Consider the following 18,316-nt stretch of genomic DNA (forward strand, 5'->3'; position numbering starts at 1 on the left):
TGTAATAATCCCACAAATGTAATACATTTCCCACAAACGTAATAAAATTTGCCTACTGCAAACATAATACTGAATTTCCTGCAAATGTAATAACTATTACATTTGCAGGAAATTATTACATATGTGGGAAGGTGAAAATCTGTAAATGTAATAACTTCCCACAAATGTAATATCAGACAAAATAATGATCTTTGTGGTTATTGGTGTTTGTTCTTTCTTCTTTTAATGACGGAGAAGGTGTAGATGTCATTTTGAGGATTTTAACAAGATATATATATTTTTTTTTTGTGGAAAAATTATTATTCAAAGAGAAACATTTGAATACATTAAAGGAATCTTTAATGATTAAATTATAATTAATTTTAATAAAAAAAGATTACATAATAATAATTTAAATAAAATTATTATTACTATTATTATATTTTATTATTTCTTTTGATTATTTCTTCCCCATATACATACACAGTTTTCTTTTTTTTAAATCTACTTTTAGTCATTTTGTTCGGTTGATGCAGACCGATAGTTTGACCAGTGGCAAGCTCTTATTTATCTATTTATTAGCTCAGTTAAATCCTTTTCTTTTTTGTTTAGGTGGTGTTTATTTAATTAAATAAAAGTAGCGCTGCAGTGCACCACTGTTGAATTTTTGTTGCTTCTGATCACAGAAGACTGTCTAGGGACAAATGTAGCATCATCATCATGTTAGCATCATCCCTCCTTAGTTTAGTCTTTAAACTGCACCCACGTGTCCCAACGGCGCGTAGACACGTTCATGTTTCAGTCCTGCTCTTCTGCTCCGCTGCAGCTACAAAGAGGACCAACATGACATTGAAACGGATTCCGACGACCTGATTGAAATGACGGGGGACGCGTGCGAGGAGCAGCAGGACGACGACAGCGAGACCATCGAGAAGGTCGTGGAAGCCAGGGTCGCCAAAAAAGGAGGTGATCAGCTCCCTTTGATTGGCAGACGTTGCTCACCAAACCGTCACACGCAGAGTCTGTAAAGTCTTTGTTTGGCCTCCTGCAGCCACGGGGGCGTCCACCACCGGCTATTCCCTGGAGGAGAACGGGGACCCGTGCGAAGGCTTCGACCCCGAGAACGAGGAAGGGGAGGAACAGTATCTGATCAAGTGGAAGGGCTGGTCCTACATCCACAACACCTGGGAGAGTATGGACTCGCTGACGCAGCAGAAGGTCAAGGGACTGAAGAAGATGGACAACTTCAAGAGGAAAAATGACGAGCTGAACTCATGGTGAGGAACGCTTTGCCGGCGCAGGAAGGTCTTGTTTCTTGCGAGTTGCCTCGTTGGGTAATCGTGGCGTTGTTTGCAGGCTGAGGAGGGCGTCTCCCGAGGACATCGAGTTTCACAACTGCCAGCAGGAGCTGGTCTTTGACTTGAACAAGCAGTTTCAGATCGTGGAGCGAATCATCTGTAAGAAGTCATCACGCAGCTGCTTCATATCTTATTTTTTATTTCTCTTGTCCCAACCTTACTAACGATGGCTTTTATTACGAGCAGCAACAAAAACGGGGAAGACGCCAGGATCTGTCGACTTCCCCTGTAAGTCTCGGCTCTTCCCTCCCTGCGTTTGTACTAGGGGTGTAACGATACACTAATCTCACGGTACGGTACGATACACGATATTGAGGTCACGATAACGATACGATATTATAGCAGTATTTTTTTAACAACCTTGCATGAGGAACATATGACTAGAAAAAAATGTCTTTTATTTGAAAGACACAAAATACAAAACAATACTGTGCGTTTGCCCTATTGTCTGTAATGCTTTATAACTGTTTAAGTTTTAAAGAGAAAGCCAGGCCAACCATTTTCCACAAACTGAACTAAAAGTAAATGTCAGGTTTGCATTATGCATCTTCAGTTTCATACAAGTACAAACATTTAGCCACAAACTGAATAGTTTCTCTCATAATGATTTGACTTTTTTCTTTTCCAGAAATTTAACAACTAAAATTAAATAAATAAATAAAAGTAAATAAATACATACAATTTTACATCATAAAAAAGATTGATTCATGCTCACCTTATAAGTGTAAGAGGAGATTTATTTTTGAGAAGAAGTTTATTTTGGTAATTCAGGGTTGATTATTTTATAAATATATTCTTTATATTCTGATGTAAATCAGGGACTATAATGACACTAGTCAGTTTATCTGTAGTTGTTAATATGTTTTAGATTGGGCGGAGTGATACAGCACTAGGTGCTGTGTTGATGTTCTAAAATCCTACACTGTTGAGGGACATTAAAGTACACTGGAACTCAGCAGAAGTTGCCCGTGTGTTTATCCTACTCACGCCCTGAAAAAGGTTTAATTTAATAAAGTAAGGCTTAACTCTACACCAGCCTTACATAAGTAAAAGTTCAGAGCTCAAAACTCTGCAAGAGCCCCGTGATCGGGACCAAAACGGAACTAGTTTCTTCTGAGCGGAGTCAGATTTTGGTCCGCAGGTCAAGGCGCGGTCGGCACGCATGGTCGGATGCGCGTTACTAGTCAACACAATATATTAATATTAATAACCCAATATCGCGATACAGTTTGTCACCTCCACAACACGTTTCGTGACCTTTTTGTATCGCGAAATTTCGTGGCACGATATATAGTTACACCCCTAGTTTGTACCTTTCTGTCAAATTTTGTTAATTTCTGTTGCAATCATAAGTCTAAGCAAAGTGTGCATCCTCTGAACAGCTCACAGCCACAAGACGTCGTCCTCCAATGAGCCGGAGTACCTGTGCAAGTGGATGGGGTTGCCGTACTCGGACTGCAGCTGGGAGGACGGGGCGCTGGTGAGGAAGAAGTTCCAGCCTTGCATCGACAGCTTCACCAGCCGGAACTCCAGCAAATCGGTTCCCTCTAAGGACTGCAAGGCAAGCGCCGAACCGGACCCGCCCTCGCTGTGTTTGCTTGTTTTTTTTCATCTTATTTTATCGTAAATTTTCTCTCTTGTGTCAGGTACTGAAGCAAAGGCCGAGGTTCGTCCCCCTGAAGAAGCAGCCGTCGTTTATCGGCGACGACAACCTCCAGCTGCGAGATTATCAGCTGGACGGCTTGAACTGGCTGGCCCACTCCTGGTGCAGGTGCTGTTCCCGCTGATAATCCCCCTCCTTGACTTCCCTGGCCGGCTTGAAACGGAGCGTAAGAGCGCGTTATGTTCCCCCGCAGGTGCAACAGCGTGATCCTCGCCGACGAGATGGGGCTGGGCAAGACCATCCAGACCATCTCCTTCCTGTCGTACCTGTTCCACCAGCATCAGCTCTACGGGCCCTTCTTAGTGGTGGTGCCTCTGTCCACGCTCACCTCCTGGCAGAGGGAGTTTGAGACGTGGGCCCCCATCATGAACGTGGTGGTCTACATCGGCGACGTCATGAGCAGGAAAACAGTAGGTTGGGTCCGACTGCCTTTCCCCCCCATCGTGTGTTCAAGGTTCGCGACGCCGTAGTTAGGGCTGGGGATCGATTCAAATGTCAAGAATCGATTCGATTCCGATTCTTAAGATTCAGAATCGATTATCCAGATTTGATTCGATCCAATTCAGTTCCGATATTGATTTGGGTTAGTGTTATTAAAACTGTTTTTTGAGCTGTTGCATGAATTATATGACTGTAGTTCTGCAAAATATTACTACTAGTATTATATTGAGATCCAACAGCAAGTATTGCAGCTAATGATGCTGTAAGGACCAATCAGCTCCCAGAATGCTGATAGAACTGCTTTCAGAAACATCGTGTGGAGCAGAATTACCAAACAGATCCAGGGAGGAAACAGAGACGGATGAAATCGGTTTTATTTTTTCCCACATTCCGTTTTTATTTGTTCCATTTTCGGTCTATTTTGGTTTTTAATTTTTGAGCATTTGGTTTTTAGCATTTTTTGCAAATGTAACCCCAAGACAGTATATAAAGTAATGAAATATAGACAATTTATGCAATTATAACCTAACACTTTAATGTTTTCATACCTTTAAACATATTTAAAGGCAAAAACATGGCACCAGTTATTCTCGTGCCCAACAAAACATTCCTTTTTTGGGGATAAACAAAAAAATAACCAAAAGTTGTAATGTAATGATGAAAAAAAAAAAAAAACATAAATAAATAAAATAAAAAAATAAAAAATAAAACCCCCCCAAAAAAATGTAATGTAATGATGAAAAAAAAAAATACATACATAAATAAATAAAAGAAGATTAAACCCCCCCCGCCCCCCCAAAAAAAAATAAAAAATAAATAAATAAATCTATCTTTAGACATATGAATCGATTTTTAGGAATTAATATGAGAATCGATTTAGAATTGGGAAATCGATTTTTAGGAATTAATATGAGAATCGATTTAGAATTGGGAAATCGTTTTTTTCAACACGGGCCTAGCTGTCGTAACGCATTGTGCCTGTTCTCCCGCAGATCCGCGACTACGAGTGGGTGAACCATCAGACCAAGCGGATCCGCTTCAACGCCCTCATAACCACCTACGAGATCCTGCTCAAAGACAAGGTGCGGTTCTGGTTCTGGTTCTAGTTCGTGTTCCCGTTTGACTGCATTAAAGAATCTCTCCCTCAACCTGCGCTCTCGTCCGACTCCAGGGCGTTCTGGGGAACATCAACTGGGCCTTTCTGGCTGTGGATGAAGCTCACAGGCTGAAGAACGACGACTCGCTGCTTTACAAAACCCTGATGGAGTTCAGGTCCAACCACCGGCTGCTCATCACCGGCACGCCGCTGCAGAACTCCCTGAAGGAGCTGTGGTCGCTGCTGCACTTCCTCATGCCCGACAAGTGCGTCCCGCTCCCGTTCATCCCGGGAAAAGAGCGCCGCTTTGTATCCCAGGTTGACCTTTTTCTGTCTGTTCGCCTGTCCCCGATGTGCAGGTTTGATTCCTGGGAGGATTTTGAAGACGAACACGGCAAAGGGAGGGACAACGGCTACCAGAGCCTGCACAAGGTGCTGGAGCCTTTCCTGCTCCGCCGAGTCAAGAAGGACGTGGAGAAGTCTCTCCCCGCCAAGGTGGAGCAGATTCTCCGCGTGGACATGTCCGCCCAGCAGAAGCAGTATTACAAGTATGTTCTCCCTGACTTTTGGGGAAATTAAAAGAACAATATTTATATATAATTTAGGGCTGGGTATCGATTCAAATGTCAAGAATCGATTCTATTCCGATTCTTAATATTCAGAATTGATTATCATGATTCGATCCGATTCAATATTGATTTGGCTTAGTGTTATTTAAAATGTTTTTTGAGCTGTTGCCTGAATTATATGACTATAACTAGTAATAACTAGAAATAACTAGTGAAATAATAATTTCACAACAATTGGGCGGCAGTAGCTCAGGTGGTAGAGCGGGTCGTCCAATGATCCGAAGGTCGGCGGTTCGAATCCCGCTCTGCCCCAGTTTGCTGTCGTAGTGTCCTTGGGCAAGACACCTTACCCACCTTGCCCCGTGTGAATGTGTATGAATGTTGGTGGTGGTCGGAGGGGCCGTTAGGCGCGATATGGCAGCCACGCTTCCGTCAGTCTGTCCCAGGGCAGCTGTGGCTACAATGTAGCTACCACCACCAGAGAGAATGTGTATGGATGAATAATGATTTCTGTAAAGCGCTCTGGGTGCCTTGAAGGGCGCTATATAAATCCAAGTCATTATTATTATTATTATTAATTATTGTGAAATAACTAAGAAATAAATAACTCAAACAGGCCTTTCAATATCCATTTAAAGTGCAAAAAAGAAAGAAATTGCAACAGTTCATGCAGTAAACAAGTAATTTTAGCTTATCTAATTTATTCTGTCACCACGCACACATATTGACATGAAGCACCTGGCATTTTTCAGAAGTGTCATGACAAACTGTGTCCGACTACTGGGATTAAAGTTCACCTGGCGAAAATTATGAGAAAAAAAGAAAATCGATCTTTAGACATAAGAATCGATTTTTAGGAATTGATATGAGAATCGATTTAGAATCGGAAAATCGATTTTTTTTCAACACAGGCCTAATATAAATGATGCTAATAGCAGGGGCACCCCTCCCCCCTCCCCCTCTTTTGACCAGGTGGATTTTAACAAGAAATTATAGAGCTCTGGCCAAAGGCACTCGCGGCAGCTCCTCCGGCTTCCTGAACATCGTGATGGAGCTGAAAAAGTGCTGCAACCACAGCTTCCTCATCAAGCAGCTGGACGACGGAGACGGGGAAGTGCCGCTGGACCACCTGCAGGTACGCATCCTCATGCATCCTCGTGCATCCTCGTGCAACCTCCTCCGCTCCCGCCGTCTCCTCAGAATGACTTAATTTCTTCTATATATCTGTAGAGTCTGGTGAGAGGCAGCGGGAAGCTGGTCCTCCTGGACAAGCTGCTGACCAGACTCCGAGAACGGGGCAACAGAGTCTTGATCTTCTCCCAGATGGTCAGGATGTTGGACATTCTGGCTGAATACTTGGCCAAGAAGCGATACCCGTTTCAGGTGAGAGCTCACGTTCACATGTCCTCTCGACATTTCTGAGTGACCCTGTTCTACGCGGCTCTAGTTTGACAACATGCTTATAAAGTTAAGGAACCATCCAACAACACATTTTGAATACATATAATTAGCATTTTAAGATAAATAGCATATTAATATACTATATCTTAGATAGTCGTGCTTCAGCGTATCCAAACCAGCTCAGGCTCCGACCCTGAAGGGCCTTCTGGAGGTCGCGCTAAGCCCCCGAGGCTCAGGCGAGGGTAGGGTGTCGGTGTTGTTGAACAGGCTCTGAGTTCTTGTGTTTATTTATATCAGCGAGTTATTTTCTGCCGGGGACCAGCTGGACTTTTGCAAGTCACCCGACTTGGGCTTGTTTTTGCTGACTTGATCCCTGACTGTTGTGATCAGTCTGAGCGTGAAGCGGGAGGACGATGACACGCACGGCGGACCGACGCCGGAGTCGTAGCGGATGTCTGTCCGGGGGAAACTTTCGAGGCTGATCTTTTTCCTTTTGCTCTTCTCCTCTTCAGCGGTTGGACGGCTCCATAAAGGGAGAAATCCGAAAGCAGGCGCTCGACCACTTTAATGCAGAAGGTTCAGAGGTACGGCCACTTCTTATACAACTGATACGGATGGAAACTTAAGACGGGAAACTGCAACTTGAAGCCGTCGATATTTTTGCAGCTGCTGCATAAACACATTCACTACATAGCTGCACTATTTATCTGTCTTGTTGTTTGTTTATGATCCACATCATAATTATGAAATGCACCAGAATTACTGAACATTTTTAAGCTTGCTCCACTTTATTTCAGGAAAAGTAGCAGTTGCACAATATGTTTGACAAATGCTGCAAAAAGAGGTTTTTGCTTTCACAGTTCAAATAAGGTGTTTTTGCAAATGTTTCCCTTTGTTTTCCAGGACTTCTGCTTCTTGCTGTCCACCAGAGCCGGAGGGTTAGGCATCAACCTGGCCTCTGCAGACACCGTGGTCATCTTCGACTCGGACTGGAACCCCCAGAATGACCTGCAGGCTCAGGCCAGAGCCCACAGGATCGGACAGAAGAAACAGGTACGGCGCGGCGCCTTCACAGCTGACCGGCCGCCGAACAACCGACCACAGGACTAAGTCTCTGCCGCTTCCTCGCAGGTGAACATATATCGACTTGTGACGAAAGGAACGGTGGAGGAGGACATCATCGAGAGGGCCAAGAAGAAGATGGTTCTGGACCATCTGGTTATTCAGAGGATGGACACCACCGGCCGAACGGTCCTGGACAGCAACTCGGGAAACACAAAGTGAGACTTTAAAAGAATCCAAGACTTCACCAGCTCTTGTTTATTGTTCAGTATTTCTGACTGTTTCTGTCTTTCTTTCTTCTAACAGTTCAAACCCTTTCAATAAAGAAGAACTTACAGCGATCCTCAAGTTTGGTGCGGAGGATCTTTTCAAGGAGCCCGAAGGGGAGGAGTCTGAGCCGCAGGTATCGCAGCACGCCGACCGCTCACAGTTGCATCGTACCTTTGGTGAATTTAAACAACAGACAACCTTGTCTCCGTAGGAGATGGATATCGAGGAGATCCTGAGGTTGGCAGAAACCAGAGAAACCGATCAAGGCTCAAGTGCTACAGATGAACTTTTATCGCAGTTTAAGGTACCTGGATTCTGGCGGGGCGGGGTTTTCCCGCTTTGCCGTCTTTCAGACACTTGTGCAGGTGTCTCTTCCTCCCAGTCAGGATTTCTTCTCATCTCCTCTGCTCTCGCCGGATGCTGCAGGTGGCCAACTTCTCCAGTATGGAAGAAACCACCCCGGACTTTGAGGGGCACCAAGTGCGGGAGTGGGACGACATCATTCCCGAGGAGCAGCGCCGCAAAATTGAGGAGGAGGAGAAGGCGCGAGAGATGGAGGACATCTTCAACCTGCCCAGAAGCAGGAGCTCCAACAAGCGGGTAACGCCACTCAATTCAGTACATTTCACTCTCTCAACACCGGAACAGGCTTCAGGGTGGAGCCTCTTTTGCGTCCTGAACGTTCCTCGTCTCTTGGGGTTTTCAGGCCCGGGCCAACGACAGCGACAGCGACGTGGGCTCCAAGCTGAAAAACCGCTCCTCGGGTTCTGAAAGCGAAACCGACGACAGCGACGACGACAAGAAGCCTAAGAGGAGAGGCAGGCCGCGAGCTCGCAAAAACAACGTGGAGGGTTTCAACGACGCAGAGATCCGCAGGTGACGTGTCCTTCCTCTCCTGAACCTGCGTCGGCTCGCATCTTCTGGACAAGTGCAATAAAAATGTGTTTTATCATCTTTAACAGGTTCATTAAAGCATACAAGAAGTTTGGCGCTCCCCTGGAAAGGTAGGCTTATTATTTGATGGACGCTAAACTCTGAGCAGCTGAGATTGTTCAGTTTCCTGATCAACGGCGCTCCCCTCCTGCAGGTTGGAGGCCATCGCTCGAGACTCCGAGCTGGTGGATAAATCCATCGCGGACCTGAAGAGGCTCGGCGAGCTGATCCACACCAGCTGCGTGGCTGCGGTGCAGGAACACGAGGAGCAGGTCAAAGAGAACCCCGTTGAAGGTTGGTTGCTTGTCGCCGCTCAGTAGGGGTGTAACAATATATCGTGCCATGAAATTTCATGATACAAAAACGTCACGATACGTGTTGTGGAGGTGACAAACTGTATCGCGATATTGGGTTATTAATATTAATCTATTGTGTTGACTAGTAACTCGCATCCGACCGCGCGTGGCGACCGCGCCTCGACCCGCGGACCAAAATCTTACTACGCTCAGAAGAAACTAGTACCGTTTTGCGGTCCCGATCACGGGACTCTTGCAGGGTTTTGAGCTCTGAACTTTTAAGTCTGGTGTAGAGTTAAGCCTTACCTTATTAAATTAAACCTTTTTCAGGGCGTGAGTAGGATAAACACGCGACAACTTCTTCCGAGTTCCAGTGTACTTTAATGTCCCTCAACAGTGTAGGATTTTAGAGCATCAACACAGCACCTAGTGCTGTATCACTCCGCCCAATCTAAAACATATTAACTATAGATAAACTGACTAGTGTCATTATAGTCCCTGATTTACATCAGAATATAAATAATATATTTATAAAATAATGAACCCTGAATTACCAAAATAACCTTCTTAACAAAAATAAATCTCCTCTTACACTTCTAAGGTGAGCATGAATCAATCTTTTTTATGATGTAAAATTGTATGTATTTATTTACTTTTATTTATTTATTTAATTTTAGTTCTGGAAAAGAAAAAAGTCAAATCATACATGAGAGAAACTATTGTTTGTGGCAAAATATTTGTACTTGTATGAAACTGAAGATGCATAATGCAAACCTGACATTTACTTTTAGTTCAGTTTGTGGAAAATGGTTGGCCTGGCTTTCTCTTTAAAACTTAAACAGTTATAAAGCATTACAAACTGTAACAATAGGGCAAACACACAGCATTGTTTTGTATTTTGTGTTTCTCAAATAAAAGAAATTTTTTCCAGTCATATGTTCCTCATTCAAGGTTGTTAAAAAAATACTGCTATAATATCGTATCGTTATCGTGACCTCAATATCGTGTATCGTACCGTATCGTGAGATTAGTGTATCGTTACACCCCTACCGCTCAGGAAACGTCGAAAAGGAAGCCAGGGTTGTTCTGGCCTGCGAATGACGCATTGGTTTCTTCCAGCCAAAGGCCCCGGGAAGCGACGAGGAATTAACATCAAGATCTCGGGAGTGCAGGTCAACGCCAAGTCCATCATCCAGCACGAGGAGGAGTTCGAGCCACTGCACAAAGTGGTGCCGTCCGACCCCGCCGAGAGAAACAAGTAAGACCCTGCAGACAGAAGGAATGGGTCCTGAAGACGAGACGGTCAGAGCAGTTTTAATCAGGCAGTACTCTGCATATCCCACAGGTTCGAGCTCACGTGCAGGGTTAAAGTGGCCCACTTCGACGTGGACTGGGAGCTGCAGGACGACGTCCAGCTCCTCCTGGGCATCTACGAGCACGGCTTCAGCAACTGGGACCTGATCAAGACAGATCCTGACCTCAAGCTCGCAGATAAAGCAAGTGCTCCACGTGAATATTTTGAGGAGGGGAGTCGTTATGTCTCGTGCTCATCCTCGTCAGTACCACTCTAACCTTCCTGAACATTGTGCACAGATTCTTCCCGACGATCCGAGCAAGAAGCCTCAGGGCAAACAGCTGCAGGCGCGAGCAGAGTATCTTCTCAAGCTGCTTAAAAAAGAGCAGGACAGCTCAGATCTGTCTAAAACCGGAGAGGAGGTACGCCGCCGCCGCCGCCACCGCCGCCGCCAATCCACGGACATCTCAGCTGCCGTCTGCTTTCATATGCACTAACTTTATTCATCTGGTCTTTTCCTCAAAGGTAAAAGTGAGGAAGAGGAAGCCTCGGGTGAAAAAGGAAAGCAAGGTTCTCAAAGACGAGCAGGGGAACGACATCTCCTCCCCGCGGCTGTCCGATAACCCGTCAGAGGAGGGCGAGGTCAAGGTCGGTCTCCAGGGTTACGGTCGACTTTGTACCGGGTCTAGTTTCACCTCACGTCCTCTGTGACATCACTGACGTCGCTGCATGTTCTACCGTTTCGTTGAGCAGGACGAGGGAACGGAGAAGTCCAACGCGAAGAAGAGGCAGAAGAAAAAGGATAACAAAGAGAACAAAGAAAAACAGGGAACACCTAAAAAGGAGAAGGACGGGGACAAAGAGAAGAAGGCCTCCAAGCCCCGGAAAGAAAAAGTGCGTCAAGAGTTATTTATCTTTCCTTCGTACTGTTGACGAAGCTAACGCTGAATAAAACACGACAATAACCGACTGCTTAATCTCTCAGACTAAAGCAGCCAAAGGGAAGAAGACGCAGGGTCCAGTTCACATCACGGCCGGGTCGGACCCCGTTCCCATCGAGGGAAAAGAGGACGATGAACTCGACCAGGAGACTTTCAGTATTGTGAGCTTCCTCTTCCACACTCGTGCAGCCATTATGTCAAAGGACCTGTGTTGTCTTTGTTTATTCAAAAAGCTGTGTGCGTGCGTGTGTGTGTGCAGTGTAAGGAGCGCATGAGGCCGGTGAAAAAGGCCCTGAAGCAGCTGGACAAGCCCGACGAGGGTCTGTCGGACCAGGAGCAGCTGCAGCACACGCGCACCTGCCTGCTGAAGATCGGAGACCGCATCACCGAGTGCCTGAAAGCTTACAGCGACCCCGAACACATCAAAATATGGAGAAGGTGGCCACATTTCATCCTACGTTTGTTAAATTCAACACAAGACTTTTTCTTTCTTCTTGTCCTCTTAATATTTCATTTCATTTATTCCATTCATGGTATATATTCTTAATAATGTTGTACAAAATTCCATGAAGTAAAACATTATCACCATGAAAGAAAAGGAGCAGGAAGAAGAAAACTTATGATACCTGCCCATCTCGGTTAATACAATTACGTTGACTTACTGAACACCAATCTATATATACACATATTTATAACAAGAAAACAAACAAAAATACCACTCTTTATCTATTTTTTTCTCTTTCTCCTTCTTTTTTGTAGGCACTTATCTTTTCTTTTTTAAACATTTTCTTAAGCTGATACAAACTTGTGCAACTTTTAAGTTCCTTGCTTTGTCCATGCCATAGTTTTACACCTGTAACAGAAATACACATTTGTTTTATGTTTAGCCTTGCAAAAGTATGTTTGAAATCAAGTTTAAGTCTGTTGTCCTCATCCTCTAATCTGAACACATTTTGTAACTGTTCTGGTAACGATCTATTTTTTGCTTTAAACATTATTTTTAAAGTTTGAAGTTCAACTATATCCGCCATTTTCAACAAGCCTGCCGAAATAAATAATCTGTTTGATGTTTCTCTGATGCCTACCCTGTGAATGACTCAACATATCAATATGAATATCAACCTTTTCTTGCGGCAGGAACCTCTGGATTTTTGTGTCCAAGTTTACGGAGTTCGGTGCGAGAAAGCTGCATAAACTTTACAAGATGGCGCAGAAAAAGCGATCGCACGAGGAGGAAGTAAGTTGTTTTTAAAGCCGCGGAGTGAGCGTGAGCCGCCAGGTGTCACGGAGGCTAAAAGTGGCTCTGACTCTCCTAGAAGGATCACAAGAAGAAGGAGGACGTCGCGGGGAGGGTCAAGTCCTTCCGGCCGGAGGCGTCCGGCTCCAGTCGAGACTCCACGGGAACCCAGCCGTCCTCCAAGTCTGCGTCTCACCAGCCCGGGCCGCACGGACACCACCGGGAAGCGTACAACGCGTCCAACAAGCGGCACTTCGGCAACGACGGTGCGTCCGAATCGTGAACGCCGCGCCGAACCATCTCATTCGGAGGACCCCCCCACGTTGGCCGGTCCATGTGACCTGTTTCCTGTTTCGTTACAGAGCGAGGAGTCTGGCAGAGGGACCGCAAGTACAACTACCCGGGAAACAGCAACCAGTCGTGGCAGGGAGACCGGCACCACCCGTACGACCCGCATCGCTACAAGGATCACTACGGTGACCGGCGTCCGCACGGAGAGTCGTACCGCAGCTCGGGGGGCTATCGCAACAACATCTCGCCCCGGAAGAGGCCGTACGAGCAGTACAGCAACGACCGGGACCACCGGGGCCACCGGCCGTACTACGACAGGTGAGCCAGCCAACCCGGGCCCGACTGTAGACCAGCAAGGACCGGGTTTTCCACACCATAAGGCGCCCCTTCAATAAATGGCCTATTTTAAAACCCTCTTCATTAGGCCTGTGTTGGAAAAATCGATTTCCCAATTCTAAATCGATTCTCATATTAATTCCTAAAAATCGATTCATATGTCAATTTTTTTTTTTCATCATTACATTACAACTTTTGGTTATTTTTTTGTTTATCCCCAAAAAAGGAATGTTTTGTTGGACACGAGAATAACTGGTGCCATGTTTTTGCCTTTAAATATGTTTAAAGGTATGAAAACATTAAAGTGTTAGGTTATAATTGCATAAATTGTCTATATTTCATTACTTTATATACTGTCTTGGGGTTACATTTGCAAAAAATGCTAAAAACCAAATTCTTAAAAATTAAAAACCAAAATAGACCGAAAAAGGAACAAATAAAAATGGGATGTGGGGAAAAAATAAAACCGATTTCATCCGTCTCTGTTTCCTCCCTGGATCTGTTTGGTAATTCTGCCCCACATGATGTTTCTGAAAGCAGTTCTATCAGCATTCTAGGAGCTGATTGGTCCTTACAGCATCATTAGCTGCAATACTTGCTGTTTAATCTCAATATAATACTAGCAGTAATAGTTTCCATAACTACAGTCATATAATTCATGCAACAGCTCAAAAAACTGTTTTAATAACACTAACCCAAATCAATATCGGGATCGAATCGATTCTTGACATTTGAATCGATCCCCAGCCCTGCTCTTCATATAAGGCGCACGGAATATACGGTAAGATACCGTACTATAGTGTCTGGGGTTGAGTTGTTTCTACCTGATGGAGCTGCGCTACAGGAAATGCTACAAAATGCTACAGCAAATGCAAAAAAAAACTACTGTACTGTAAGTCAAACCAGCTTTCTGAAAACTTTGTTCACTCCCAAAACAAACGCGGAGGGGAACCTTTCCAGTTCATCCCTCCTCCATCCGTGTAGGAATAGAACAGCTGGGCGAGTGCGGCCTCCAATGTCTCGTCACAGTCGCCATTACGCGTGTCAGCGTCGCTGCAGTCCTGAACGTCTGTGACGATTCCTGCCGGTTTTAGCGTCGTTACTTCAGCGACACCAACTACAGTACCCACAATCCCCCTGACTACAGTAACAGAAATTACTGTAAGGATTATATATAAGGCGCACCGCCGGTTTTTGTTTTAATATTTTTATTAGGGGGTAAGACACAGTAGAACAGGAATAAACAAAAAAAGATATACAGTGTACCTCCTTGGATGTTTTTTTTTTTTTTTGATTAAGAACAGAACAAAAAATCCACATAAAATAATGACAAATAAATGAAACTTATTTTAAGTAATATTTAAGTATTAAATATCATCTTCATGTATGCAGATGACCTTAGCATCATTTCCCCCTGTAGCAGTGGATTCCAACAGCTTTTAAATATATGTTCGAACTATGGGATAGATTTTAACATCAAGTATAATGCTAAGAAGAGCATGGTCTTAATCTGTAGAGCTAAGGAAGATGGGGAGCTTAGATTCCCAAACTTTCGCCTGTCTGGGCAAACAGTATGTGTGGCTAAAAGTACAAAATATCTTGGTCACATCATTACAGATACCCTTGAGGATGATGAAGACATGTCAAGACAGAGGAGAATGCTTTATATACAAGCAAATATGTTGGTTAGAAAATTTCATCATTGTACTACTGAGGTAAAAGTAAACCTGTTTAGAACATACTGCACCCCCCTATATACAGCCCCATTGTGGGTGAACTATAAAAGGGGGAGCCTACAAAAACTACAAGTAGCCTACAACGATTGTCTAAGAATCCTGTTACATAAACCTAGGAGCGCCAGAGCTAGTGAGCTCCTCTGCTCCTTGGGTCTCACCACCTTTAAGGCTCTCTTAAGGAACCTGACATATAAGTTCATGTGCCGACTGGACTCGTCATTGAATGGTCTAATTAGGCTGATGACGGACCCCAGCCGTAGCTCTGTCAGGTACACGTCCACCATTAGAGGACGGTGGAATGAGTGTCTCTCTTGAACTGTAAACTGTATTTTATACTTGTCTCTCTATATATGCATTTGTATTTTATTCTTTTATTTTTTTATTCTCTTATGTGTTGTATTGTTCCTACCATGTGGGCCATGAGCCTGTAATAAAGTCTATCTAAAGCTACACAGTTTAAATTAAAAAATAGATGAATAAAAAGGGGGAGAAAAAAAAGAAAAAAAAACCCAAAGCAAAAAAAACAAAACAAAAAAAAACAAAAAAAAACAAAGGAAAAGTAAATAAATAGATAAAAAGGAGGAAGAAAGAGAGGAATGAGAGAAGAGAGGGAGGGGGGATCCGTCAATCAGGAGGCAGGACTGGAGAGAGTGGAAGAATGTAAGAAAGGGAGGCCACTTATTATAAAAGTTGTTACAACTACCCTTCAGTGAATATCTAATCTTTTCCAGCTTCAGAAAAAACATGGTATTGTTGAGCCACTGAGTACTAGAAGGAGCCTTAGTCGACTTCCAGTGGAGAAGAAGATGCACTGCCGGTTTTTGAGAAAATTAAAGGCTTTTAGGTGCGCCTTATAGTAAATAAATCCATCCTTCGTCTCCTGCGCCGACGCAGAGGCCAGGAGAACCAGAACCAGAGTCCGGTACTCCACCGTAGACTCGTTCCCAGGGGCGTAACTCCTCGTCTGACTAACTGAATGGTCTTTTTCAGGCATCCGGACCCCAAAAGGAGGCGTCCCGACGAGTTCCGGCCCAGCTACCATCAGGGAGGTGAAGGCCCCGTCCAGGACTTCCGCAGGATGCCGGACCACAGACCGCCGGGTCCACCGGGGCCGGACCACTACAACAGGCCCTTCCCCCCCGACAAACCCCCCCCGATGTTGGACCCTCGCTCCCCGCAGTCTCAGAAGTCTCCCCAGGACTCCCGCTCTCCACTAGAGCGACCCGTGGAGCCCAACGTCATGGCGGACCCCAACTGGATAAATAGGAAAACATAAAAGTCCGCCAGCGCGGACTCGGGAACGGATCTTAAGTGTTTTTGTGAAAGTCGCACGCCGCTGCTGACGGACAGGTGTGTGGACTTTGCCATTTATAAGCTCGCCGTTGAAAAGGGAATCAACGTTTGCTCTCTTTACCAGCAGAACCGAACCCAAGCGGCACCTCTTCCCCCAGTGACTGCGGCTTCGCAGGAAGAAGGTTGCTGAGAAAAAACACGCCAACAAAAATACTGGAATCATGAATCTATTTAAATGAACGGACTTGTGGGTAAATGATGGTAACGGTGAGTGGATGCTGGCGGATGCTTTAGTCCCGTGGACTAGAAGAACGAGGACACTCGAACTGAAAACTGATCTCAATCCTAAAAGTGCCTGAAGGTTTTGGCCTTTTGAGTGACACATGTACGGGATTTCTCCCCAAAAGAACCACGACCTGGACGTCATTATTATTATTTTTCATCTTTATTTTGTTTCTGTGTTTAGCTTCAAGTATTGCGAATGATGTCGGTGCAGCAGAATGTCACACGTCATCATTTGCAGCCAGTTTCACCTGGAGGGCAGAAATATAGGATGATCCGCTCTGCTGGAAATGTTTCTCCTCTCCAAGGTTTTTAACAAATGTAACATGTCTCATGTGTACAGCCTGTTCCTGTAACTGTGTGGCTTTATAAATCACTGCAATCTTTAACCCCCTTTCCTTGTAGGCCCAATGAAAGATAGATGCCATTGAAGCAGTATTTATTAGAATCAAGTGCTTAACACTATTAGAGCATTTCTTTACTCTGCTTTTCAGTATTATGATGCATAAGATGATATTTTCCACCTCATATAAGGACCCACTTTGATTTTTTTCTTCTTCTTTCCTCCTAATCAGTTGTTAAAATTGTCTTTTCACAGATGTTTATGTTGTTGTTGGAAGGTGGCTGAGAAGTAATGGACGTTTCACAATGTTTATTAGACTCGGCCGCTTGTCCTGTGCCATATCTACCCCCCCCCTGCAGGATATTTTTTAATTTTTTATCTGTTTCTTTGTGCCTTATTTATCAAACTGCATCATGATTCATGGACAGTACGGAGGGCCGCCGTGGGCAGGATGTTGCTCACTTTCACCTCCAAACCAGAGACGGGACCACGTATCCTGGCGATTGTTGCAGGTCTGAGATTTCCAGGAGACCTGATGGTTTGAGGGGGAGGTGATACGAACACTGATGAGAGTTGCGCGTTTTTGTCCCGGGGCGCTTATTCAAGCTGTTACAGTGAATAGTAAGCTCTTCTCTTCTTCCACTTACACGTACGGTTCCTGTATCATATGTTCTGTAAGAAGAATCTAAATAATTTATATTTGTGACAAAAGCCACTCATGAGAAATGTGGTGTACATATGTTTGGACATATGTAATAAATTTTGTTACGCAATGAAATTCATTGCCTTATCCGACTCCTTTTTTTTTTTTAGTCCGACTTTTGTATGTCTGTATGCGACTTTGATTTCCAGGAGATGTGAAAGATGGCGTGGAGCGGAGTAGGAATGCCGGGGAATGAAAACTGTTAATCTGAGCCGTAATCAGATGTTTTGTAGCCCTCTTTTGTTGCTCTTGGATGCTCCTGTGTCAATTATGTAAAGCTGGGTGCCTCTTGTGATTGCTCCGGTACGTTCTGTACCGGGGGGAATGGCTGTAGTAACATACTTGTTGAAATAAACAGCTGACTTGTTCGAAAGAGTCTCATTGGTGGGATTGCTGAGCAAGCACATTCCCACCATAAAGGTTTATTATCCTGTTTTTTTTTTTTTTTTTTTAACTAATCCCCCAACGTTAAAAGTAAAAACATGGATCAAACGACTAAACATTTGACTCGATGGTTTCCATCAGAGTTGAGAAAATCCTGTCCTTTTCTCATAACAACTCTAAAAGGCAAAATACTTGGTATTTCTAGACCAGGGGTCGGCAACCCGCGGCTCTAGAGCCGCATGCGGCTCTTTAGCACCGCCCTAGTGGCTCCTGGAGCTTTTTCAAAAATGTTTCACCTTTTTTTCCTTTTTTTCCCCTTTTTCTTCTTTTTTGCTTCTTTTTTTCTTCCTTTTTTTCTTTCTTTTCTTGTTTTTTTTTGCTTTTTTCTTCCTTTTTTTCCTTTTTTCT

General features: G+C 44.3%; 1 protein-coding gene across 1 annotated transcript in view; it reads left to right on the forward strand.

Moving 5' to 3' along the window:
* Window positions 1-17,897, forward strand: part of chd2 (chromodomain helicase DNA binding protein 2) — a 34,338-nt gene extending 16,441 nt beyond the window's left edge. Inside the window, exons 11-42 of the mRNA XM_061721890.1 lie at window positions 806-945; window positions 1,031-1,256; window positions 1,336-1,436; window positions 1,524-1,565; window positions 2,720-2,898; window positions 2,984-3,108; window positions 3,194-3,410; window positions 4,434-4,523; window positions 4,613-4,803; window positions 4,897-5,085; window positions 6,079-6,241; window positions 6,337-6,489; window positions 7,020-7,091; window positions 7,411-7,560; window positions 7,639-7,787; window positions 7,876-7,972; window positions 8,051-8,143; window positions 8,266-8,439; window positions 8,546-8,715; window positions 8,802-8,843; window positions 8,927-9,066; window positions 10,188-10,326; window positions 10,414-10,564; window positions 10,662-10,784; window positions 10,888-11,010; window positions 11,116-11,256; window positions 11,348-11,464; window positions 11,563-11,741; window positions 12,441-12,540; window positions 12,620-12,806; window positions 12,903-13,149; window positions 15,894-17,897. Of these exons, the coding sequence (XP_061577874.1) occupies window positions 806-945; window positions 1,031-1,256; window positions 1,336-1,436; window positions 1,524-1,565; window positions 2,720-2,898; window positions 2,984-3,108; window positions 3,194-3,410; window positions 4,434-4,523; window positions 4,613-4,803; window positions 4,897-5,085; window positions 6,079-6,241; window positions 6,337-6,489; window positions 7,020-7,091; window positions 7,411-7,560; window positions 7,639-7,787; window positions 7,876-7,972; window positions 8,051-8,143; window positions 8,266-8,439; window positions 8,546-8,715; window positions 8,802-8,843; window positions 8,927-9,066; window positions 10,188-10,326; window positions 10,414-10,564; window positions 10,662-10,784; window positions 10,888-11,010; window positions 11,116-11,256; window positions 11,348-11,464; window positions 11,563-11,741; window positions 12,441-12,540; window positions 12,620-12,806; window positions 12,903-13,149; window positions 15,894-16,179 (4,696 nt within the window). The 3' untranslated portion in view covers window positions 16,180-17,897. The remainder of the gene's footprint in view (window positions 1-805; window positions 946-1,030; window positions 1,257-1,335; window positions 1,437-1,523; window positions 1,566-2,719; window positions 2,899-2,983; window positions 3,109-3,193; window positions 3,411-4,433; window positions 4,524-4,612; window positions 4,804-4,896; window positions 5,086-6,078; window positions 6,242-6,336; window positions 6,490-7,019; window positions 7,092-7,410; window positions 7,561-7,638; window positions 7,788-7,875; window positions 7,973-8,050; window positions 8,144-8,265; window positions 8,440-8,545; window positions 8,716-8,801; window positions 8,844-8,926; window positions 9,067-10,187; window positions 10,327-10,413; window positions 10,565-10,661; window positions 10,785-10,887; window positions 11,011-11,115; window positions 11,257-11,347; window positions 11,465-11,562; window positions 11,742-12,440; window positions 12,541-12,619; window positions 12,807-12,902; window positions 13,150-15,893) is intronic.
* The last annotated feature ends 419 nt before the right edge of the window (window positions 17,898-18,316 follow it).

Source organism: Cololabis saira, chromosome 5 (genome assembly GCF_033807715.1).
Source record: "Cololabis saira isolate AMF1-May2022 chromosome 5, fColSai1.1, whole genome shotgun sequence".
Classification (NCBI taxonomy): Eukaryota; Metazoa; Chordata; class Actinopteri; order Beloniformes; family Belonidae; genus Cololabis; species Cololabis saira.